Source organism: Bos taurus, chromosome 7 (genome assembly GCF_002263795.3).
Source record: "Bos taurus isolate L1 Dominette 01449 registration number 42190680 breed Hereford chromosome 7, ARS-UCD2.0, whole genome shotgun sequence".
In the NCBI taxonomy this organism is placed as follows: Eukaryota; Metazoa; Chordata; class Mammalia; order Artiodactyla; family Bovidae; genus Bos; species Bos taurus.
The window spans coordinates 90,361,270-90,387,500 of NC_037334.1; the positions used below are offsets into that span (position 1 = coordinate 90,361,270).

The window sequence follows — 26,231 nt, forward strand, 5'->3', positions numbered from 1 at the left end:
TGTATACAAAATATTCTTGTGACTATGCCTTCTCTTTATAAAATGATTATGCTTTTTAAAGTTCAAATGTATTTGACATTTCAATGCCAAATATAATTTTGACACTAACTTGTCTTAAATTCTTTATAGGTTCATGTTTATTTTTGTTAATGTTAGTAACGGTTAATAAAGAACACATTATACCTTATGTATCATTTAAGCAGTTGATTTTTTAAAATACAGTTTCATACTTGGGATTTTTTTCCAGATAACTGTTGAAGGAAAAAACCAAGCATTAAGCATTGAAAGCCGAAATCTTTTCTATGAGATCCTTTGTGCTCTCGTTAACCCGAAGCGCAAGGACACTAGAGGATTCAGTCACTTTACTGAAGTGACGGAGAATTTTGCCTTTTCTCTACTGACTGATGTTACCTGTGGCTCTCCTGGTGAAAAGTAAGTATCTTTTAATATAATACCATACCTTATATGTATTCCTTTACAGGTTACAAAGTAATAAGAATGCAAATTGACATTTAGATGATGTAACTAAGGCTTATACAATCAATGAATTGTACCTGATGGGCAAATTAAGTTAATTATTTGAAGAAAACATAGAAACTACATCCAGAAAAAATTAATTTATACTGTCAGTAATATATTTTTGAAGGGTCTTTAAAAAATAAAACGTCTTGTTATTTACTCTTTCTTATATAATGAGTAGAAGATACATTCTGAATAGAAAAAAAAAGGATGATTCCAACTTTTTGAGTATTTTAGGCCATTTTTAAAATTGTGGTAACATAAACATAAGACAGATTTTACCATTTAAACTATTTTTCTGTACTTCCTGGTAGTTCAGATGGTAAAGAATCTGTCTACAATGCAGGCAGACCTGGGTTCAGTTCCTGGGCGGGAGAGATCCCCTGGAGAAGGAATGGCAACTCATTCTAGTTTTCCTGTGTAGAGAATCCCATGGACAGAGGAGCCTGGCAGGCTAAAATCCATAGGGTTACAGAGAATTGGACACGACTGAGCGGCTAACACTTTCACACTATTTTTAGGTGTACAATTCAGTGACACTTAGTATATTCACAGTCGTTGGGTAACCAGCCCCAGTATGCATATCCAGAACTATCATCTTCTCAAATTAAAAATCTCTACCCATTAATAACTTTCCATTCCTCCTTCCGCCTGTCCTGGTAACCTCTATTCTACTTTTCAGTCTCTATTCAATTTGCTTATCCTAGCCATCTCATAAGTGGAATCATGTAATATTTGTCCTTTGTGTTTGGTGTACTTTGCTTAGCATAATGTTTCTTCAGGTTTTATCCATGCTCTAGCATGTGTCAGAAATTCACTTTTTTTTTTTAATTGTTTTTATTGCTGTTATAGTTGATTTATAATGTTGTGTTTCTGCTGTACAGCAAAGTGATTCAGTTATACATATGTATATATTCTTTTCATGTTCCTTTCTCTTGTGGCTTATTACGGATGTTGAATATAGTCCCCGTGCTATACAGTAGGAGCTTGTTGTTTACACATTCTGTGCGAGAATGGTTGCACCTGCTGACCCCAAACCCCGTCCCATCCCTCCCCTGACCTTCGGCAACCACTGGTCTGTTCTGTCTTGAGTCTGTTCTGTGGACGGGTTCGTTTGTGTCATTTCGATTCCACATGTAAGTGATATTATGTAGTATTCGTCTTTCTAGTTCTGATTTGCTTCACTTAAGTTTGATGATGTCTGAGTCCGTCCATGTTGCTGCAAATGACGTAATTTCACTCTGTTTTATGGCCGTGTAGTATTCCATGGTATGTATGCACTTCATCTTCTCTATCCGTTCGTTTATTGATGGTCATTTAAGTTGTTTCCATGTCTTGGCTATTGTGAATAATGCTGTCATGAACGTAAAGGTTCATGTATCTTTTTAAATTATAGTTTTTTCTAGACATATGCTCCGGAGTGGGATTGTTGGATCATATGGCAACTGTGTTTTTAGCCTTTTGAGGAACCTCCTTAATATTTTCCATAGCGGTTGCACCAACTTACATTTCCACCAGCCGTGGTTCGCTGGTCTCAGTCCGTTTGCACCTGGCCGTGGGTGGAGAGGTCAGTAGTGGCAGCTTTAAGCTCCAAGTCACCAGTGAAGATGTGGATGCAGAGGTGAAGAGACGAGTTTTATAAGCTGTTGTGGGTGGCCTGTGTGGATTGAGATGTTTTAATATGCATCCTGGATGCAGAGGTCTGCAGTCTGAATGAATGGCTGGACTAAAGCTAAATATTCAAAAGCACCAATTCAAATATGGTAAAGAATTTTTAAAAATCTTTAAAAAAATTTTTTTAATGTAATGTATAGCTAGAGGAAAAAGTTAGCCTTTCCCTTTTCCTTTTTTTTCTCGAATCTTCTATTTAAAATTCTCAACTCCATTTCCCAATTTAGCCTTGATGAGGTATTTGTATCCATGATGCAATTATATATACTCAGCATCACTTATGGGCCATCTCACTTACTTTTATCCTACTCTTCTCCATATTTTTTCAGACAGGTTTCACTTAAGATTTATCTTTGTATCTTTTCATTATTTGCAGACATGATGCATCCACAGAAAAACATCTATCAGATTTTTTGGAAGACTGGTTACAAAATACAGACTCACAGAACTTCTAGCCTCCCCTAGGCAAGGATTTTTATTTAGTAAGGATGGGATGTAATGTAGAAATTTGTTTGTTTTTTTTTTTTTTTTGGCTAGGCCACTCAGCTTACAGGATCTTAGTTTCCTGACTAGGAATTGAACCCATTTGCCCTGCATTGGGAGCTCAGAGTCTTAACCGCTGGACCACCAGGGAAGTCCCTAGAAATCTGTATTTTTTAAAGCAAGCTTCAAGGTGATTTCAACACACATTGAGGTTTAAAAAGCAGTTTCACTGATCACAGGGTCTAGTGCCTTGGGGTTGTTGTAAACAGAATTATTAAATGGATAAAGATCCTGTTCAGGGGCATTTCTTTTATCAGACACATGGTTAAATTAGAAATGCTCTGATGGCTCAGAAAAGGGTGAGGTGAACTTGATGAGAATTTGGCTGTAGATATATAAGGTTTGTGATACTCTTGATTATAAAGCAGAGAGCTTCAGTTGAATGGTGCATCCTTTCTCACCCTGTTGCACCCATGCTGATGTGACTAACACAGCAATAGACATTTTATAGCACAGATTCTGATACCTGTGAAACAACTTTCAGAAACCCATGTTTTAGGTTAGAGGGGGGTTCAGGCAAGGGGATACAGAAAGTTCTGTGCGAAAAATCCTAGCAATTCACCGTAAAAGAACTGAAAGCACGTTCTCTTTACTGCTTCTGGGTAGGCAGTGTCATGGTTGTACCTAACGAACAGAGATCCAGTGTAATGGATTTTTAACAAATGTGAGTGGATATACATATGCAAATACATGCCATTTTAGCAGAACCTTCGCTTTTCTGTCATAGAGGTAAAACCATCCTTGACAGCTGCCCGTATTTGTCCATACTGGCTCTTCACTGGTACCCTCAGCAGATCAATGGGCACAAGTTTGAAGGAAAAGAAGGTGATTATATTCGAGTTCCAGAGAGGTTATTGGATGTTCTGGATGCAGAAATAATGGCCGGGAGAAGCACATGTGAATTAGTCCAGTTTACAGAATATAGCAGCCAGCAGTGGTTTATGACTGGAAACAATTTCCATGCCCTGAAAAATAAGGTAATCTATCATTTAAAGAATTACGTAGTTGGAATCTGCTTTTTCCTTTGCAAACATGCTCCTTAGGATACATGTACTTGATTCAACTTATGGTAAGTGCTACATATGGTAAGCTAATGATGAAATATGTCCCATCTTTATGAGCTCTTTGTAGAATGTTTAGGCTCAAAAATAGTTGCAGATATTTCTTTCATGTTTTATTGAATGAAATGAGGAGTAGGTGAAAAAAAAAAAACATAGCTTTCACTAAAGCTATATCCCACTCCTGATGAAGACTTAAAATGAAAATGAATATTGTCACTTGGAGACTGGTCAGTAGCTTTAGTGAGGTAGGTCTGTGGTGGGAAACCAACCAGATGCCCTGTATTCATAATGAAGCTAGCAATTAATAGTGTCAAAAGTGATGAGGAAAATGAAGCAAATTTCAGAATGGGAGATCCAGTCTTGACATTTAATTGGAAGATGTCATTACATTTCCGGCTCTTTCTGGCATTACAGGTATTATCTTTGAGTGTGAAAGGTCAGAGTTCACAACCCCTGACCAACAGCAATGAGATTCTCTATAGGATTTATGCTGCCGAGCCTAGAATTGTTCCTAAGACTCCTCTGTGTCTCCTTTGGAATCCAGCTGCTGCGAGGTACTTGTTAATAATTCTTTAAAATCAGAATTTGTTCCTTCTTCATTCTGGTACCATTAAGCCCAGTTTTTTGTACTGAATGTAGATGGTCTGGAGTGAGATTTTTAGACTGGAGAATCACCTCTACACTAAGTGAGCCAAAGCAGCATAGAAAGTGGTCCTAGCCTTGCGCAGGTGGCAAACGGAGCCAAAAACTTAAACGTGTGTATAACACATTACTTAACTCCTTTATTATTACAACTTCCGTGGGACTTAGCATGAGTTCTGCTCAATTCAGATAACCTTCCTGTGATTACAGGTTAATTTATTGAGCGTGAAGGAAATTCTTTTGACCCCTTCCCTCTGGACTTCTGGTTCTGGATCTGATGCTCTATGTCTGGAGGGATCAGCACGGATTCATAATTCTAATCCATATATGACTTGGAGCACATTTGGGGGTTAAAGCAGGCACAAGAAGAGGAAGAAGACAGTGACTCTTCCTTTGACTCTCCTTGGCCTTATGTTTCTGAGCAGTTCTCTCTCTGGGATCTCAGCCGAGGTTGTAACGTCAGGCATGGCTGGCCTAGAGAGTTTGGAGTTCAAATCAGTCACTAGATTCTGTTACTTTCAGCCACACAAACTAAAATTCTGAAAAGGTTCCACAGCTTAGTTGGGTAACCAACTGTCCTTTTCAAACACCAAAGTTCTGGCTAGTTTCTGGGAAAATAATTTTTCTTTGAAATTCCTAATATCTCAGCAAAGACTTTAAACCTAATACACAGATACTCTACAATCCTCAATGTATAATTACTAATGAATGTTTCAAGCTTGAATCCGCTGTTGGGATTAAGAAGTTTCATGTCCTTAGAAAAATAAGGGGATCAAGAGGAACTAGAAGTGACTACTCTTGAGCAGAGTAGTCCCTGAATAGTCACTGAGGGATGCTCAGAAGTTGAGGCATGTGACACTGTATTTGCTATAATCGTGACAAACTTTTGGTGCTTAAGAAGGAAACTTACAGAAGGAAACACCTGAAAGAGGCCTAGAAAACATGTATGTAATATAACTGGCTCAAAATCCAAATAGGTGGGGAAGGAAGTACTTAGACAAGCAAGTAATTTATGTGGTTCAAAATACAGAAGTTGTGTAAATGGGGAGGGGTGAGCACTGCAGATTTTTGGCTGTGTTGACCTTTTGGTACTCTTGAATGCTAGGGAAGAGTTCTTCCTGTTGAATACCTTGGGTTTGTTTGCTTCAGATGAGGTGGGGGCTAGTACTGCTGGTTTGAGAGGGCCAGCTTCTTCTATATTGGCAATGCTTTTGCAGGATTGGTTAATATTTAGGCTGCTGTTGAAGGTGTCTGTGGGATCTGCGGTTTCATGTCTTGGACAAGGTGTTCCTTTCAGTGTTTCTTTTTAAACATGTGGTCCGCTTCCATCTTGAGTAAAGAACACTTAGGATCAATAAATTATTTTTCCTTCAAAAGCTATCTCCACGCCTTAAGTATTGATGAAAGAGGAGTGGTGACAATTGTGTATTTTGCCCTAGCTGGTTGTCCGACAGTCAGTTTTGCAAAGTGGTTGAGGACACTTCAGACTACGTGGAATGTGCCTGTTCATACATGTCTGTGTACGCGGTCTACGCCCAGACTGACAACTTGTCTTCATACAATGAAGCTTTTTTCTCTTCTGGATTTATATGTATTTCAGGTGAGTTATAATATTTTTGAGTAAATAATTTAAAATATTGATGAGAATAAAAGTTTTCCCAGGGTCCTTATATAGATGCAAATGTACTGTAATTCATCAACACTATGAGAAAATAAACTTTCTCATGGTCTTTTTTTTGGTTTTTGTTTTTAATTTTCTTTTTTTGGCTGCATTGTGTATTGTGTGGGATCTTAGTTCTCTGACCAGCGATTGAACCTGTGCCCCCTGCGTTGGAAGCATATAGTCTTAACCACTAGGCCAGGAAAGTCCCCTCTCATATCCTATTCATTAATTCATACAGCCATTATTTATGGAGGACCAACTTTGTACTGGGGATAAGCAAGAGCAAGATATAGCTCCAACTCATCAGCAGTGTATACACAGTACAATGTGAGATAGAAGTTAGATAGTAAAAAAGAGTTAAAGTTGGTAGTGTTGATTTAGAAGGCAGATTCTGCAATAGATAACGGGATTGCATGAGATAATATAAATAAAGCATTTTGTATTTTCATTAAAAAATAAACCTACCCCATGGATTGATTTGTATTTTTCGGTCTAGATGCTTTAAGTATATTCAACCACTATGTTAAAAGATAAATTTTCTTTCACCTTCTACATCTAGGTCCCATTTCTGGCAAGAATAGGAACTTGAGTAGGGTTAATGTCTGTCAAACGATTTACCTATAAGTAAACTTTGAACAGCTATAGAATTATTCTCATTTGCTGTTTTTACTTTATGATTGGGAGTCTGAAAATTCCTTACACTATATTTCTGTCCCCACCCTTACCAAATCTGTGTCCTGAGTCAGCTTTTACAGCCCTACAGCTGCTTTTATGAACAATATGCTACACAGAGAAGTGGGTGTAGGGTGACTGTGCCTGTATTCAAATCCTGGTCCTGCCATTGGCTAGTTGTGAGACCTGGGGCAAAACCTCAGTCTCCCCGCCCCAAATACATGATTTTAAATTGTGTTAGCAGGCTGGTAGATATACTAGCTCAGACAGTCTGCTTTAATGATGTTTGGTATGTAAATGTGATTATCATTGAATGCTTAGTGTGCAAACTATCCCCTAATAAACTTTATTGATTCGGAAAATTTTGTGGAGGTAGAAGCATGTAATTAATTATTCTTCTTTGTCCTGGTTGTTAAAATCTTTCCACTGGAATTTAATATTCTTCATCCTAGTTCAAATATTTCCACTGTAGTTTCACTTTATAAAGTTATACATTTTCCTTAATGTGTCTTAATTCTAAACCTTAGATTCAATAGCAGATGTTAATAATTTATTATTCTTAATAACATCTTCCATAAGAATGATGGTTCTTGCTTAATAGATTCTTCTAGCTTCCAAAATCAGATGGCAACACCCTATTTTATTTTGATGCAATCTATTTAGAGAAATTTCATAGACTGATGAAATAGAACCAAAAGGCACAATGCTGAAATAAAATCTAGATAATCATCTCAAACAGAGAGACCTAATTCTGAGTGCTAATATGACCCACAAAAATCCCTTGCTTGTTCTACTCAACATCAAAGCAAAGAATTTTACAAACTAAAGAGAGAATGTTATCTTGATTTTTTTAGAAGACTAGCAGGGCTTTAAGATATTTTCTGAGAGAACTGTTAATAAATATATATGTTTGCAACTCACTCTTAAAAAGGCTAAATGGATTTGCTCATGTATTTGAAAACCAACATCCAGATATTAGTCTCTACCTTATTATTTCTGACTTGGAGTCACATTTGAAATCATCAGTGTTCTCCCCCTCTGTTCATGACGTTTTGTAACGTGGATTGCATGATTGGTGGTTCATGAGGAGCTTCTGGCTTTGTGCTCCGTTTCAGTTTCTGGGGAGGCTGATATTGCGCTCCTCAGAGGGCCCCCAGAAACAAGGCAAGAGATTTTTCCATATTTTACATGCACATGCTCTCATTTAAGTCAGGACACACCAAATATCCCTTTGAATTTGGGAGCACTCTAACTCTTTTCTTGAAATGTGGCAACATGCAGTCAAATAGGAATTAAACCATTGTTTAACAAAAAAAAAAAAAATTAAGATAGGTCACAGTGTATCTATTCTAATTCTGGTTTACAGTTCTGGTTACTCTACTAGAGCAGAGCAGTTGAAATGATCCAAGTATGTGTAATGGGGATATAAGCCAAGAAGTTGAGTAATCCTCAATTTGGAAAGGTGAAAGATTAGGATATATATCTGTGACTTTTAAAACTGTAAACCAGTTTATCAAATTGCAAGGAATTAAACTGAAGTTATCCATTGAAACTAAAAACTATAGAGAAAAGTAAATGACTGTGCACATAAGTGTAACGTTATGGGACTCACCTATAACTTCAGGTGACAATGCCATAATCTTATAGTTACTAAGGAACCTAAGCGTGCTTCTTACTATTTGGAGAATAATGTCAAGGAAACCTGCTCTGCTTCCCATCACTGTTGACGTTGGCCTGTCAAAGGTAGACATCGGATTAAAATCATCCTTATTTGATTCTGGGTACAATTCGTATGGCCTCATGGGCTTAATGAGACCCCTACATTCCAAAATCCACTTCGTCATTAATACCAGTATGTGAACTCATTCATGTTTGATGTACTTGTAGGAGAGTCTGCTATTTTGAAGTGCTTTTAAACTGAGATTAGACTGCAGATCTCACATTTGTTTCATTTTTTTTTTCTTTTTGTTCTCTGTGGTGGAGAAATCCTTTAACACATTAGTCAAACTAAAACTATTCCTTTTAAATAACTAATAGTTTTATTTACTCTATAGATTACTAAGTATATGAATCCCAACACATTGTCATTTTTTAAAGTAGATAACAGGAAATAATTGTCTGTAAATCGCTAAATACCTAGGTATACAGGATAAGTAAATCAGCACCCGGGAGAAATATCAATAACCTCGGATATGCAGATGACACCACCCTTATGACAGAAAGTGAAGAGGAACTAAAAAGCCCCTTGATGAAAGTGAAAGAGGAGAGTGAAAAAGTTGGCTTAAAGCTCAACATTCAGAAAACGAAGATCATGGCATCCGGTCCCGTCATTTCATGGGAAATAGAAGGGGAAACAGTGGAAACAGTGTCAGGCTTTATTTTGGGGGGGCTCCAAAATCACTGCAGATGGTGACTGCAGCCATGAAATTAAAAGACACTTACTCCTTGGAAGGAAAGTTATGACCAACCTAGATAGCATATTCAAAAGCAGAGACATTACTTTGCCAACAAAGTTTCGTCTGGTTAAAGCTATGGTTTTTCCTGTGGTCATGTATGGATGTGAGAGTTGGACTGTGAAGAAGGCTGAGCGCCAAAGAATTGATGCTTTTGAACTGTGGTGTTGGAGAAGACTCTTGAGAGTCCCTTGGACTGCAAGGAAATCCAACCAGTCCATTCTGAAGGAGGTCAGCCCTGGGATTTCTTTGGAGGGAATGCTGCTGAAGCTGAAACTCCAGTACTTTGGCTGCCTCATGTGAAGAGTTGACTCATTGGAAAAGACTCTGATGCTGGGAGGGATTGGGGGCAGGAGGAGAAGGGGACGACAGAGGATGAGATGGCTGGATGGCATCACTGACTCGATGGACGTGAGTCTGGGTGAACTCCGGGAGCTGGTGATGGACAGGGAGGCCTGGCATGCTGCAATTCATGGAGTCGCAAAGAGTTGGACACGACTGAGCAACTGAACTGAACTGAACTGAAATCAGCACAATCCAGAGTTCTTTGAAGCATGCTTATTATTTTGTTCAGGTTTATTAAACTGTAAGGGCTTCCAGGGTGGCTCAGACAGTAAAGTATCTGCTGCAATGTGGGAGAACTGGGTTTGACCCCAGTTGGGAAGATGCCCTGGAGAAAGGAATGGCAACCCACTCCAGTATTCTTGCTTGTAGAATCACATGGACAGAGGAGCCTGGCAGGCTACAGTCCATGGGATTGTAAAGAGTCAGACACAGCTGAGCTACTAACACTTTCATTATACTGTAAGAATATTCTAGTTGTGCCTTTTATATTTTATAAGCTGATATTTTGATAGTTTTTCTAGAAAAAAAAAAAAAAACTTTATTAGATGCCACCCATTCTTTTCAAATTATTTTTGAAGTTGAGATATTTTCTAAATTTCTGTGTGACATTCACCCCAAAATATTAAGTTCATATTCACAGTAATCATTGTCCTAAGTTAGCCATTTTCATTATGGGGAGAGTATATCAAAAGTTTCATTCTATCAAATAGGTAGTTATTCACAAGAAGAATAGAGAAAGATGTGTAAGAGTTTAAAAAAAATTAAGTAGTTTGAAGGGGTAACTGCAGGTGATAGAGAAGTCAGAGAGCTTCGTCCAACTCTGACATGGCAGAAAAATGTAGAATTTATCTTGCTAGGTACGCGTAGCTGCGTTGTGTAGCATGACCCACACTGCACATAACCGAAGACAAGTCAAATATACTAAATAAGCAGATTTAGTTCCAGGATTGATTAGTTCAGCACCTCAGTGGCATCCTCAGGGGCCCAGCCTCTCCTCATGTCTCTGTTTTGCTCTCCTCAAAGGTTTTCCTTTTACTTTCTCCACCTCGCCTCTGCATGGTCTTGAGCTGGCTGTGGCAGCTCTGAACTTCCCACAGCTATGTCTGGGCTTGCCAAGAGAAAAGCGCTTATTTGGATCCTGTTTTAAGAGCCATGGAAACTGTGCTGAAAACCACCCAGAGTGTTTCCCCTCACATCTCTGACCAGAACTGTGTTATGTGACCTTTTATAGACAGTCCCTTTACAGTCTGACACACCGTCTCCAGTCAGTGTTTCTCCGATGATGGAAGTGTTGTGCCCTCTTCAGGGTGGTGGCTACTGACCACATCTGGTTATCGAGCCCTTGAAATGTGGCTAGAACAGTTGGGACCTGAATGTTTCATTCTATTAATTCTAATTAGTTAAAATCTACATGGCCCTGTGTGGCTATTCTAGTGAACTTCACATGTTACCCGAAGGCTGGTCTGGTAACCTCTCCCCCTGGAGTAAATCCTTCCTTCTAATACACAGAACTTGTGTCCTGTCAAATGTTGCATATGGACTTTTGTTCAACCTAGTAGACTTTTCCGGATTGACAGTTTTGTTTTCCTATCCTTCGCTTAGTAGCTGTAATCCAGGGGCATTGTGTGGAAGGGAGGGTTGAAGGAATTTGGGAATTAGTAGAGATGAGCAACAGAAATGTTAAAAAGGTGATAGTTACAGCCAGCATTAGGTGGAGGAATAGAAAAATCCTAAGGTAACAGGTGAGTATCTGATTTAATAATTTAGCAGTCATTTGGTTTTTCTTATGTTTATCTATAGAGGTGGCGTTGGTGATAAAGAACCCGCTTGCCAGTGCAGGAGACATGGGTTTGATCCCTGAGTCAGAAAGATCCCCTGGAGGCGGGCATGGCAGCCCACTCTGGCATTCTTGCCTGAAGAATCCCCTGGACACAGGAGCCTGGTTCTTTCTTTTCACAAAGAATCAGACACAACTGAAGTGACTGAGCACACACGCATAGAGGAGACAGAGATACATAAGAAAACAATATAAAATTTATAAATATTTTAAAGCAATTTTCATGGGGAAAATGTAATGTTTGACTTCTGGAGTATAAGCTTTAGTTATTTTGAAAGTATATCTCATTCTTAAGGGATACCAAACAAGAGTTGTTTGCTAGATATGTATGTTCATATATAAACATTGCACGTATTTATGCACATACGGACATTCAAATATTATATAGACAAATAACAAGAGCTTTGGTCCTCTTTGGTACTAACAAAAGAATCTAGCTGTTCTTTAGAGTTTTTCTTATCTAAATCAAAGATTATCAATGTTATTATTTTGTTAAGGGTAATTTATCTTCCCTCTTACTGTCTAATCATATAGAAAAGTCATTTGTGTTAGTAAACTGATAAATTTTTTTTCCAATGAAGTCTGTAACCTACATAGTACTAGGGAAAAAAAGTAAATGAAGATTATTCAATTAGTTACATGTTTGTTTTTCTGCCTAGTTGCCAAGGAATCAATCTCTAAGAAACTATTTAGAGATTACTTTGAGGTAATACCTGGAATTGTTATGCTTTATTTTTTAGAATTCCTTTTAGAATTATAATTTTTGTACTATGTAATTTATATATTAAGGAAATTTAAACCAAAAAATAATTGTTAGTTTAAAAAAATCTGGCTTGTATACTTAAATTTTGTATGCTAAATATAGCTCTTCAATATCAGACGAGAAAATAAAAGGTAAATACTTAGTCTTTAGGAACTCGGTAACCAAAGTATTTAATTCTTTACATCTAAGGTATTCAGTAACTCTCCCAGGGTCAGCTGAGGCCAGGCTGCTTGAGGCTTTTTTCCCTGCGTCCTTTTTTCCTAAATAAAACAAGTGCTTAGATAACATCATGCATAGTTACAGGCTATCAAAATCCAGCCCATTTTCCTGCCCCTGGCTTTGAGTCCTGGACTGCCACAGGCGTCATGCTAGCATTTTTAATTAAAGCTTAGTAGACTTAATTAAATATTCTTGATCTGGTCAAGTTTAAGGGTACTAAATTTATATCACGAAATGGGAGTGTAATGGAGAATTACCAAGTTAGGGGGAAAGGCTGTAAATAAGCTCTTTTTGGGAACTAGCAAAAACAGTTGATTCAGGAGTATTTTTCCTTTGCCCATCACAAATCCCCTCGCCTCATATCGTTACCATCCACCACGGTAAGCTCGCAGAAAAGCAGCCTACATGAAATGAAACTTGCAAGGCCCTGCTTTTAAGTCAGTGTATTACACACACAGACATACACACACACACACACACACTCTCTCTCTCTCTCTTACACACTCAACTTGAACTTTGAGTTTAAGGTGGCTCTGATCCTCATAGAAATGCAAAATGTACATTAGTGAGTTTGGAGCAACAGCTTCAATAGTTTATAAGCTGTCTAAGCAAAGATGCAGTTTCTGGGTATACTGTATACCTTTGTGGGTGGATTTGGGAGGCACCCTCAGGACCTGCACACCTGTCCCAGAACGCCTCATGGCAGCCTTCCAAAAAAATGGATTACTCCAGATCTCTTGGCCAAATTTCTAGGCCGAAAGCCTTGACTAATGCAGAGCCTCACTTCCTGTGTGAAACTTTGTCTACCTTTTGCAAACTTAAACATACTGAGAGCTTTTCCCAAAAGGACTTCTGAGAGGCATTTCTGTGCTGACGAGTAGTCACAGACCCCACATAGGCATTTTGCAGCTGCCCAGTTAACTTATGCCAACATGTGGTGTATGTTCCATCGCTTCAGAAAAGATAATGAGGAAACAAAATAAATGTAGCTTCTCCCGTTTGCCAGGGGGGCATTGATGAATGACATAATGCGTGCAAAATACAGGGCAGAGCAACATACACAAGCCAGTTGTTATGCGTCAATACTTCCTAGACAAAATAACCCTACAGAAGATGAGAGTAGAGTAAAAGGCTTAAGTGATAAAGCAAATATGTTGCTTTATGCAGCACATTTAAATTTTTTAAAGTCAGGAAATCTTTTAAAATATGTGTGCATTTAAAACCTAATAGTGGGGACTTCCCTGGCAGTCCAGTGGTTTAGACTTCTTCCAGTGCAGGGGGGTGTTGGTTCACCCTAGTTGGTGAGCTAAGATCCTGTATCCGTGGCCAAAAATCCAAAACATAAGCAATATTGTAACAAATCCAATAAAGACTTTAAAAATGGTCCACATACAAAATCTTAAACTAATATTAAATTTATACAAATTGCAAGATAAAAAATGTATGGGTTATTCCTGAGATTCTAATTATCCCCTTGAAGTAGTGTAGGTAGGTGAAGTTCAAGTAGATTCAAAAAAAAATACGAATAATGTTTTTCACACCACTTAGAAACGTAGATATTTAGGTTAAAAGCCATCTTGGTGGGAAAGAACACATTTTGTTCCTGGTTTTGGCACCTAGGAGTGTAAGGTTGCTTTTAAAATTCATAATCACCACTTGTGTAATTGCCTAACTATTCTTAGTAGATAAAAGGGGTAATTACCAAACCTGAGTTCTGGTAGCATCAATCCCAATTTTATGCCTGAAAAATTCACCTATTCACCTCCACAAATATATCTATTTAGCCAAGGCACCCATTCTTAGAAAATTTAGATTGGAATTTGATTCTTCTCTTAAGCAGTAATACTTGTCTGATGGAAACAGAAAACCAAAAGTTTAATGAAATTATTAATCAGCTTAATTTGTGCTTTGTTTTTAGTAGGGATGTAAACAAGTTGATGTTTGAAATGTAAAGTTCCCCTTTGGGCTTAATTGAGAAGTGTGAGGATTTTATATGTCTGGTCAAGTGGAGTGGGTTGAAATTGAAACATGAACGTCCCCAGAGATATTGTGCTACGCGACCTTGTATTGTAAGCACAAAGATACGGTGCTTACCTTCTCTGAAGATTTAAGCCTGCTCCTGTTTGTTCATGGATTGTAAAACCACACGTGGGCTTTTTTGTTCCTACAGGTCTCTGCCTGGCTGTTCTTTCCCATATCTTCTGTGCCCGGTATTCCATGTTTGCAGCTAAACTTCTGACTCACATGCTGGCAGCCAGCTTAGGTACACAGGTAGGAGAGCGTGGGATTTCCCGCTTTCATGCAATGTTCATTTCTTCTTCTGTGATCCTGGAGCTGAGTATATAAGTAAAATTTAATCTCACCCTAGTTGAAATAAGCTTGCTTAGTTTTGTAGTGCAGGAGGAGGAAGGAGACCCGTAAGAGCAAATGAGAGTATCAGGTCTAAGCAGTGTAACAGTTTTGAGCTCCTTTATCTCTTCTACAGATAATTACCTTAATATCACCGCTTACAAAGAAAATTGCTGCTGCTTATTAAGAAGCATCATGTTGGCAATTTATACATGTAAATATATTGTAAATGTATATATAATGTTTATATTAAAATTAGCACATTTTAGTTTAATCTGAATAAAATATGCTGTGTTACAGATCCTTTATATGGAGGTCATTAAAATGATACACATTTTAAGACATCTGGATAATATATTTTGCTTTATTTAGTATTATAGAACACAATTTGGTAGAACTTTCTTTTTTGAAAAGCTGTCTATGGCAGAAGAAATAACGTGAAAAACACTGAGTCATTCATTAGCATGCATTTTAAGCCGTATAGTTTTTAAAGCCCAGAAGGCAGATCGAGATGAAATTAAATGCCTTTTCTGTCCATAAGGTACTCACAGTCTAAAACAGTAGATGTGTGTACAGATAACTCTGATGCAGTGTGATAAGTGTAAACAGACTGTGTGTGAAGATACGTGAGGACTTAAGTTTTCTGTGAAGGTTAAGAAAGTCTTCCTAGAGGAGGTGATAGTTGGGCTGAGCTCAAATGAAAAGTTCCTGCAGCTTCTTGAGTAGCAGTGAGATGGGCATAGACGTAAGTATAAGTAAACATGATCCCTTCTACTTGAAGGCTGTAATTGCAGTTCTAGATTGTAAGAATACACTATATAGTGTTATTATTGAGAGAACTTGGCAATGCTATTTTATAAAATTTCCTCTGTTTTGGATGGTGGGTGCACTTCTAGAGTGCAGAAAATGCTATTTCCTGATTCTTTGCTAGTGTATGCATGATTCGATTTATGTAAATTTATTGTGCTGTATGCTTAGATTTTGCATGCATTTTAAGATGCTAATGGCATTCTACTGCATTCCAGGCAGAACTTTTGAAAATATTATTAGAAGAGGGGCTGAAACATAAAATGGAAAATTATTTGGAACACTGGCTTTCTCTTGCCTTTTTACTCCCAGGAGTGAAAATGACATGAGCAAATTTCATAACACTCTTTTTCTAGGGGACAATTAACTGCTGAATTCTAAGTAGAAGATCCCAGATTGTGCTTTTAAAGTACCTATGAACTATGAGAGGTAACAGCTGTTACCAAAGAGGGGCTTCCATTGAGTTTGACGAGGCTATTTATATTGCCTTGGTAACTATCTTAGCTGTCTGATCTTGCCTTTGCTTCTTGTATTTAAGATCTTAGAAAACCCGCCTTCCATAATTAGCGTTTACTTGGCTGTATTCACCACCCACTCTGGTGATTTTTTGGCAGCAGAGTTTGTACAAGTCTTAATTATAGAACCATAGAATTACAGACAAGTCTTCAGTGTCCTAGCAGACAAATTTGCTCATGTCTAGGGATGTGAAAAAGAAGACTCAGGATTTATATCTTGGGATGTTGCCTTCTGATTCACATTGCACTTAACGTTAATTTTGGAGAAAGTGGTTAGTCAAATCCATGTTTTTCACCATATTTTTAGAAGAGATAAAACAGTGTGGCATGAAAACCCCACACTGTTTGACTTGTGACATGGAATAACTAAAAAATAATGTCCGTAGTTTATTTTTGGCAGGAGGATTGTTGATAGGTTTTTGATAGAAAGTTCTCTTTCCTCAAAATGTTTTACCCATCTACTTTGATTTTTAAATATACTCTCTAAAATAAAGAGAATAATTTTCTCCCTTAACACCTTTTAGCTAAGCCTTTGAAAATTCCTTAGATTCTCCAAAAATAGAAATGGAACTGACTGTAGGAACTTGGGCCTGCCTTTTCTTTTATGGATTTTAAAATCATGTTTATATCTGTAGTTATAGAATCTTGCCAGTTGCAGGGGGGTAGAGGGGTCCAGGTCCTTTCTTAGATCTCTCATTTGGATCTTCTGTCAACTTAAGGTTCATATTCTTGTAGAGAAGTCTTAATGGAGAAGGAAATGGCAACCCACTCCAGTGTTCTTGCCTGGAGAATCCCATGGACGGAGAAGCCTGGTAGGCTGCAGTCCATGGGGTCGCACAGAGTCGGACACGACTGAAGCGACTTAGCTGCAGCAGCAGCAGCAGAGAAGTCTTAAAAAAATACAGTTTGACCTGTGGTTCTTTGGCTAAAAGAATAAAATTTCTCTAGATGGCCTCAAGAGTTTGAGTTGTGAATCTTTTGCAGGCAGGTCTCCAAGACCGTTTGGTTTTAGTCTTTACTTCTGGCCTAAGTTGAATGACTTTTGTGCGAAAGGGCAGAATGGAAATGTCATGGCCTCTGACTTCCTCTCAGGACAGTGTGTCAGTGAGGGAGTCAGTCAGCAGGAGGAGAATGTGAGTCTGTCTCTGCTTCTAGAAATATCAGATCTAGAAATATATATTGTATCTAATAGTTTTGCTTTACAAGGCAAAAGATTCTGCTTTAACCTGGAATTTATGCCATTCAAGCATCTTTGAGAACCACTGACTATAAATTACCAGCAGGTGGCAGTAGACGATTTTTCTTTTCCTCCCAAAACTGGTTTTTGGTCTCTAGCAAAGATGGAATTTGAATCTGCCTGCCAGCGTAGGAGATTCAGAAGATGTGAGTTTGATCCCTGGGTCTGGAAGATCTCCTTGGAGTAGGAAATGGCAACCCAGTCTGATATTCTTGACTAGAAAATTCCATGGACAGAGGAGCCTGGTGGGTTACCTACAGTCCGTGGGGTCACAAGGAGTCGGACATGACCGAGCATACCTAACTGAACTGAAAGATGGAGTTCAGTAGAAAACTTGAGATTTTTTTTCTCAGCACTTCTTTCACTGGGCTAAAGAGTATTCTACTGCAGCTTAGAAAATAGGCATTTGTAATTTTCTAGCTCTCATCTTTTATCTCCTTTGTTCAGAATTGAGCTAATGAGTCTGAAAGGTACTGTGACAAAGCTTATGCATCACTAACTTGGACTTCCCTGGCCTCCTTGGTGGCTCAGACGGTAAAGAATCTGCCTGCAGCCCAGGAGACTTGGGTTTGATCCCTGGGTCAGGAAGATCCCCTGGAGAAGGTCTTGGCAACCCACTCCAGTATTCTTGCCTGGAGAATCCCATGGCGAAGGGGCCTGGCAGGCTACAGTCCATGGGGTCACACAAAGTCGGACATGACTGAGCAACCAATACTTTCTTCTCTACTTACTTTTCAGTAAGTAGACTATATCTTTCTATCACTTACCATTTATAGTTAAATTCAGGGGCATAACATTATTTTCGTTATATTTATGTTGTTATAAGCTTTGAGAAGTGAGTTGCTACAGGAAACTGTTTATTGAAGTGTCAGGGAAGCTTTGAGATCCAGTCTGAGTTTTCCTTATTGTTTACTTTTAAAGTATGTGCTTTTCCTTCAGTGCCGAGTTAATGTTTCTCGTTCATCTGAAAGAAGGACGAGAAATCGTGAGACCATTATCTTCAAGCTTGAAGGAGAAGAGAGCAAACACATTTTCATGGCACTGGGTGCTATTTCTCGGAAAAACATCTAATTATATCTTTGAAATTTTTATCTTAGAATCACATTGCCAACCCACGTGTGCCCTGATAAGGCTGGTAAACAGCTAGGACAAAGGACAGGTTTGCAGTTCAGGGTTCTCAGTTCTGGGGGTTCTGTCAGGAAAAGCAGTTCTCCAAATCTAAAAAAAGAACAGAAGTTTCCTCATAGAAAACATGCGATAAGATAGAACTGCATTTACTGTGATTAATAAACTTAACTGGGGCAAAATGTTTGAGTTTTTTCCCCCCCCTGATTATTTGTTTTTGTTTGTTTGCATGGCCTAAGCATGGGAGTTTCCCAAGTGGCGTGGTGGTAAAGAATCTGCCTGCCAATGCAAGAGACGTGGGTTCGATCTCTGGATCAGGAAGATCCTCTGGAGTAGGAAATGGCAACCCAGTTCAATATTCTTGCCTGGAAATTTCCATGGACAGAGGACTGTGTCAGGCTACAGTCCAGGGAGTCGCAAAGAATCGGATGCAACTGAGTACGCATGTGCACACACACACACACACACACACAGCTTAAGCACATTTTTCTGAAGCTGAAAAGCTAATTAGTCTAGAAAAAAATGTGTATAAAAATACTCTCTGAATTCAGATGATGCCACATATCTGAAAATTTGATTTGAATTATTGGTAGCCGCTTGATGTCTAGGAGTTTTAGCTTGCATAGGCCTTCTCCTTAAGAAGGGCCCAGGAAATCACCTTAAAATTCAGAGGACTGTCCTCTGGAATTTAGCAAAAGTTCACTGTCAGTGATGTGTACAGTTTTCTCATTCATTCTGTGATGTTTTGAGAGGTCATGTTGCCATGTCATTTTGTTTCCTGGGTGGGATCGTGCTCAGATCTTCCTGCCAGTAAATTCTGCTTTAAACTGCAGTTTATTTTATTTTAGCTGTGAGTATCTGCATCTTTGAGTCTCAGGATCATTGGCTGTACATGACAGAAGCCAGATGCTTGCTGTGACCTCTTCAATACTGGTTCCTTGTGGCTACTCCAGGGTCTGGTTTCTCTCCTGGCAGCTTGCATTGCTGTGTTGAGACTGTCAGCTCAAGAAGGTCATTGTGTGTGTAGGATCTGGAAACATGTATCTGATAGGCATGTTTTTGTGGATTGAAGCAGGGTCAGATGGCAGTTGTAAAATGTTCATTACTCAGAACAGATTTTTCATTAAATCTGTTTTGGTCAATAGCTTGTTAAGCAGAGTATCCTTTGTTATTTTTGCTTTTGTTATTTAAGAAAAAGAAATTTAAAAATTTAAGTACAAAAATCAAAATTGAACCTTGCTTTGAGGCCGGGAGCTTGAGAAGCACAGATATTACTATTCAGTATAACATTTATGATCTTATATTAGTGCAGATGTAAATGGATTAGGAAAGTGTTTCCTGAAGTTTGATGTAGGCATCTTGTTAAAATTCAAATACTAATCATTAAGTGTGGGTAGGTTTCTGATTTCTGTTTATTGAGGGATTAGGCTAGCTCTATCAGTGAAGAATCTGCCTGCAATGCTGGAGACCCAGGTTATATCCCTGAGTCAGGAAGATCCTCTGGAGAAAGGAGTGGCAACCCACACTCCAGTATTCTTCCCTGGAAAGTTGCATGGACAGAGGAGCCTGGCGGGCTGCAGTCCATGGGGTTGGAAAGAGTCGAGCATGACTTAGTGTGTCTGACTAACACTTTCATTATTTCATTCTGGTTGTTGATGCTGCTACTGCTGTGTTGCTGTTGTTGTTGTTATTATTACTTAACCCGTAGTATTAACCTGTTTTCTTTACTATAAAATTATTTGTTGAAGAAATTCCACTAATTAAATTTTTGCTATCATTTAAAGTGTCATTGCCTTGAAACCATTTACAAACATTCATGTTTCCTTCCTGAAGAAGAAACTTCTGCTTCTGTTTCCTTCTGGTTTTCTTTTCTTCCCCCCTGGGTTACTAAGGGGGTTCCCTGGTAGCTCAGTTGGTAAAGAAGCCGCCTGCAGTACAGGAAACGCCAGTTAAGATTCCTGGGTCGGGAAGATCCACTGGAGAAGGGATAGACTACCCCCTCCAGTATTTCTTGGGCTTCCCTTGTGGCTCAGCTGGTAAAGAATCTGTCTGCAGTGTGGGAGACCTGGGTTCCATCTCTGGGTTGGGAAGATCCCCAGGAGGGTTATTAAGATACTCAGACAAAGGAACTCATGTAGGCCTGAGAGCGCAGACCAGGCTTTTATTTTGGTCTTTCTCATAGCATTTCACATTTCCAGAACTTCTCAGTGTTGTTTTTGGACATAAACCACCAGAAGGAAAGTATAACCAGCCCCGTCCCCCATTTCTTTCCTCTGTAGAGCTTGTAAACACTCCTACTTCAATAGTATTGAGTATGTAGGGCTTATATTTTTGTACAGAAAATGTTCAGGTATTTAACCGTATCTTTCCTTTATGTAGACATTGACTTGGTGAACATGAATAAAGAGCATTCTACACACACAGCCATGAATACACATTTGAGTTCCGCTTATTAAACTATTCACTTCTAGTTTAGGTATGCTCATTAATGTGGCCAAAATATCACCACATTCATGATTATGAATACCCATCCAGCCATCCAGTGGTGAAATTAAAACAAAAATTTGAACATCCCCCATCAGCATCGTCAATCTTCTGTGAACTCACCCGCTTCCACCTCACCTACCCTATGACAGTGTTGAGATTGTGCAGCAGAAATACCAGGCAAGATATGCATACATGAAGCGTGTAAATAACAGTCTGAAAATGACCCTTATGGTAAGAACCAAGCTGTATGTTAGCTCTGGGTGGGGGCCCCAACTTGAAAAGTCTCCCTGGAGCGAGTAGAATCAGACTCGGTTGTTTAAAAGATGGATGAGATGTGAAGAAACAGGATGTGGCACATTCTAGGCAAAGAAAGACCAGGAATAAAGACCCGAAGGCTATAGCGACCCTGGGAGTCCCGCTTAGGAAAGGCCTGCTAGAAAAGCCAGCAACAGGTAAGGTGGTTGCATATTGTCTAAGAACTGATGGGAGACACAGATGGAGTAGTCCAAAAGGGCACAACATTAAAGGATTAATCTGGCAATTAGAGATTAGATTGAAAATGGATTAAGGCAGGAGAAAATGGAATTCAGGAGATCAGTTTTGAGAGGCAGGGTAGGCAGTTTTGCCATCATCTGGTTATGACGCGTCATGAGCTTGGATAGTGGCAGTGGCAATGGAAATTCAAAGGAAAGAATTGAACGAACACACACACTCTGTTTTGGACTTCTTTGGTGGTCCAGGGGTTAAGACTCCGCACTCCCAAAGAGAGGGGCATGAGTTTGATCCCTGGTCAGGGAACTAAGATCCTCTATGCAGAGTCGGACATGACTGAAGTGACTCAGCAGCAGCATGCTGCTGTTGCTGGCAAAACTACCCCCCCAAAACAATAAGAAAAACTTGTTTGCTCTATGAAAGTGTTACTGTTTCAGTTTTGTATTTAAATCAGTACAAAAGTCACATTGTAAATTTCATCTTATTTAATGTATCAATAAACATTAATAGAGTACCTCCTGAGCATTAAATGAGGTTGATATTTGATACTAATACTCTTCCTATTTTACAACTGAGGAGACTGAGGCAGGAAGAGTTTTAAGTTACTTGTTCTAGGTCATGTAGTGATACATGAAAGAACTGGAAATGGAACACAAGCAGCCTTTAACCCTGGGCTTCCCAGGTGGCTCAGTGGTAAAATAATTCGCCTGCCAATGCAGGAGACGCAAGAGATGTGGATTCAGTCCCTGGGTCGGAAAGATCCCCTGGAGAAGGAACTGGCTACCCACTCCAGTATTCTTGCCTAGAAACTTCCATGGACAGAGGAACGTGATGGGCTATAATCCATGGGGTCACAGAGTTGGACAAGACAGCATGCATGCAGCTTTTAGCCGTTATGTACACTGCCTCACAAGTCATGAATTAATGGGATTTACTCTATCACCAAAAAGATAGAGAGCCTTTTCTATTAAGTCATTTGACTTAAATAGAAAAGACTGAAAGTTTTAATAGATGGAGAGGGACACATGCAGTTTGGGGCATTAGGAATTCGGAGTTCCTGTAGCACATTTAAGCTAGTGACTTAAACGTTAGCTATGTAGACAAATGTTAACGCTATAAAGTAGTTCTTTGGTACAGGTTGCAGAGAGAACCTGATTCCAGAATACACATAACTGATGTCACAGGGACTTGCCTTTAAGGCACCGAACTGTGCAAAAAGAGATTTACATGTTTTGCTTTATTCATTCCTTATAACAACCAGATGAGGTGGGCACATTGAGCATTGCTGTTTTACAAATGGAAAGAATGGGCCTAAGAGAAAATCAGTCACCTGTCTCAACCTTCAGAGCTAGACCGTGGCACCTGGAACAGTTCAAACTCAAGTCTGTCTGCCTCCAAAACATCTGTGTTTAAGACCTTGTGCCCTGTGGAATGAGAAGGGTCGTTAGAAGCAGCTAACTAAAAGCACAGTTAAAATTTCTGAGGCCAAAGAGGAAAAAAGGTTTCAAATGGGAGGATTTAGGATCAGTGGGAGATTAGTCCTCCATTTTGGCAAGAGCGGGATCACTGGAAACCTTGGTGAGAGATGATGAATAATAAGACTTGCAAGGCTGGGGAGTTCAGTAGGATGGAAGGAAATAGAAGTGGTGTTTCAGGCCACACCTGAGGGAAGTGTGGCCGTGAAAGAAGGGGGCTTTTGGGGCAAAGAAAGTGGAACAGCTCTGGCCCCTCTGATATAAAAAGCTTGCAGCTTCTTAAGGGGAGGGTTTCCTTCTCTCCCATCTGACCGCCCCGGGGCCCGTTGGTATTTTTCTTTTCCTGAGATAGAACTTTCTATAGCAGTTTGATGGAACGGTGATAGGAATTAGTAAATTTCTCTCTGGCCATGTTTTTATTTTTGCTTTTTGATTACTTTGAAATTTTTTACTCCTAAGGCAAGTTGACTCCCTCCTCTCCTGCCTAACCTCCTAATCACGGTATATCTAGGAGAAGATGAAAGTCTAGTTTGAGCTCCCCGCCCCCATTTCTTGAATCCAAATTTTTTTGATGACCTTATATTTTTGGCATTATTATTATTGAATTTTGCATGAACTTGTAATCCATCATGAAGAAAATTCGTAACTAGTGATTATCAAATAATTTGATAATCCAGTCTATCAGTATAAATGAAAATATTAATACTGTGCTTTTCACAGGTATGTGCTTTGAGGGATTAAGTTGATACTGGTCTTTAAAATGGAAGAAAATTTGAATATTGATCAAAGTATTGAATTGCAGAAGAAATAATATATTTTATGTTTGCTTTCTAAGAACACATTTTCCTTAAATATCACATTTTTTTCTTAAAAATCTTCTAATAATAAAATCTAGCTCTCTTTTTTTTAGCAAGCCTTCAAAATTCAGCTCAATTGTAAACTCACTCAATTGAAAGTAAGTGGATGCTAAAGAAACAAAAATAGTATCCTGGTCACACTACTGGGAAATTCAAACTTTCCCAAGTGCTGAAGCTGCAAAGCTGCAGAAAGAGTGAGTAATATTCTGAATGAGGCTACAGTGACATTATCATGTTTGCAACATGGCTTCTGTTACTAGGAAAAATTGTGAAGCAAATCCAGACTTTACCAGAAAATACCGGTTTGGAATCTTGTATTACAGCCTCAAAAACATAAACTATCCTTGACTTTTACAAGACTTCATTTGATTTCCCAAAGTAGGGAAACATCAGCGTCTGAGAAAAAAAATGTTTTTATGAATGTTTAATGATAGCTCTAAAGAACTTTAACAAATATGGAGTGTAGGAGGAAGAGTCCCATGTTTGGAATTGAAGGGACAAATAGGGTAATATCCCAGGGCTGCAAGTGAAAAATCTTTGGAAAAATAATAAGAATATATGCCTTGCAGAGTTGTTAAGATAATCAGTCACGTTCAAAAAGCTTGAAGCACAGGGTCTGGGGGACAAACGAGGAGCAAAGTCTGAGGGTAAGGTAGTTCCTGCTATCACACACTACAGACTCCCACTGGGTTCTTCTCTGAGTCCAGTGCTTCCTAATGCTCATAGGGGAACTGAGCCTGCTTTTCTCTGCTGAAGGTTTTCTTAAATCAATAGCAGGGGCAGTGACCATTTTTTCAGCCCCACCCTTTTTATATAATCAGCTCTATCATGCCCGTTACCACACCTCTCACTGTATTATCCCAGAAAGGCTTTTATGCTAGTCTGCAATATCTCTAGACACGTATTAATTGTGTTTTGTTTTATTGTTCAAATGTGAGTTTTTTTTCTCCTCATCTTAAGTACTTTCTAGGTGTTTGTGTCTTTATTGCTTGTATTGATTTGTTAGAACCTTAGGAACTGTAGAGAGACAGATGGACGGATGGATGGATAGATGAATAGATAGATACCTATTTGGAAAAAAAAAAAAAAAACTATGTGTGTGTCTGGTTTGACCTTGTGGATGTGCATTTGAAATTTGGAATAAGGATTTATAAAAAATTTTCTTGAAGTATAGTTGATTTGCAGTTTCTGCTATACAGCATAATGACTTGGCTATACATATATATTCTTTTTCATTTTCTTTTCCCTTATGGTTTATCACAGGATGTGGACTATCGTTTGTGGTATTATACAGTCGGACCTTGTTATTTATTCTTCCTGTATATACTAACTGCATCTCCTAACCACAAACACCTAATCCTTCCCTTCCCCAGCCCCACTTCCCCTTGGCAACAGCACGTCTGTTCTGTGTCTCTGAGGCTGTTTCTGTATCATACCTATGTTCATTTGTATAGTATTGTAGATTCTGCATGTAAGTGATATCACATGATATTTGTCTTCCTCTTTTTGACTTACTTTGCTTAGTATGATAGTTTCTAGATCCATCCATGATGCTGCAAATCTGCAAATGTCATTATTTCATTCTTTTTTATGGCTGAGTAATATTCCATTGTGTTATATATACACCATATCTTCTTTACACATTCATCTCTCAGTCAAGGACCATAGGATGCATGTATCTTTTCCAGTCGAAGTTTTATCTGGGTATATCCAGCAGTAAGATTGCTTGGTCATATGGCAACTCTATTTTTTAGTTTTAGGCTTTTGTGGAACCTCTATACTGTTTTCCATAATGGCTATACCAGTTTACACTCCCATCCACAGTTAAGAGGATTCCCTTTTCTTCACACCTTCTCCAAGATTTCTTATTTGTAGACTTTTAAATGATGGCCCTCTTGCCTGGTATGAGGTGGTACTCTTTGTAGTTTTGATTTGTTTGCTAGTGATTAGCAATGATGAGCATCTTTTCATGTACCTCTCGCCATCTGTATGTCTTCTTTGGAGAAATGTCTTCAAATCTTCTGCCCATTTTTTCAGTTGGATTGTTTTATTTTATTTTTTTGATATTGAGTTGTGGAATCTGTTTGTATATTTTGGAAATTAAGCCCTTCTCTGTTACATTATTTGCAGATATTTTCATGTCTGTAGGTTTTTTTTTTCTTTTGTTTATGGTTTCCTTTGCTCTACAGAAGCTTGTAAGTTTGATCAGTTCCCATTTGCTTATTTTTGTTTTTATTTCTCTTGGGAATAGGCATATTTTTTTAAACACAGAAACACTATTTAATGAAATAATACTGCTAAGGACTACCATAAGCACTTGATCTATGTGGGTCCATGCAGTCCTTAAAACACTCTCTGGAACCATCAGTCTTATTCGGATTGCCTCTGCATTGCACATGAGAAATCTGAGACCCCAAACAGATACATTACTTGTCCTAGGTCCATGGCCCCATCTCTATCTGCAAAGGACACCTCAGAACCCATCAACAGTGCTTTTCC

The 26,231-nt window shown here is 38.7% G+C and overlaps 1 protein-coding gene across 1 annotated transcript in view; it reads left to right on the forward strand.

The window, feature by feature from the left end:
- Window positions 1–26,231, forward strand: part of ADGRV1 (adhesion G protein-coupled receptor V1) — a 541,233-nt gene that overhangs the window by 234,373 nt on the left and 280,629 nt on the right. Inside the window, exons 79-83 of the mRNA XM_010807603.4 lie at window positions 248–432; window positions 3,461–3,710; window positions 4,209–4,348; window positions 5,876–6,036; window positions 14,559–14,659. Coding sequence (XP_010805905.2) covers window positions 248–432; window positions 3,461–3,710; window positions 4,209–4,348; window positions 5,876–6,036; window positions 14,559–14,659 — 837 coding nt within the window. The remainder of the gene's footprint in view (window positions 1–247; window positions 433–3,460; window positions 3,711–4,208; window positions 4,349–5,875; window positions 6,037–14,558; window positions 14,660–26,231) is intronic.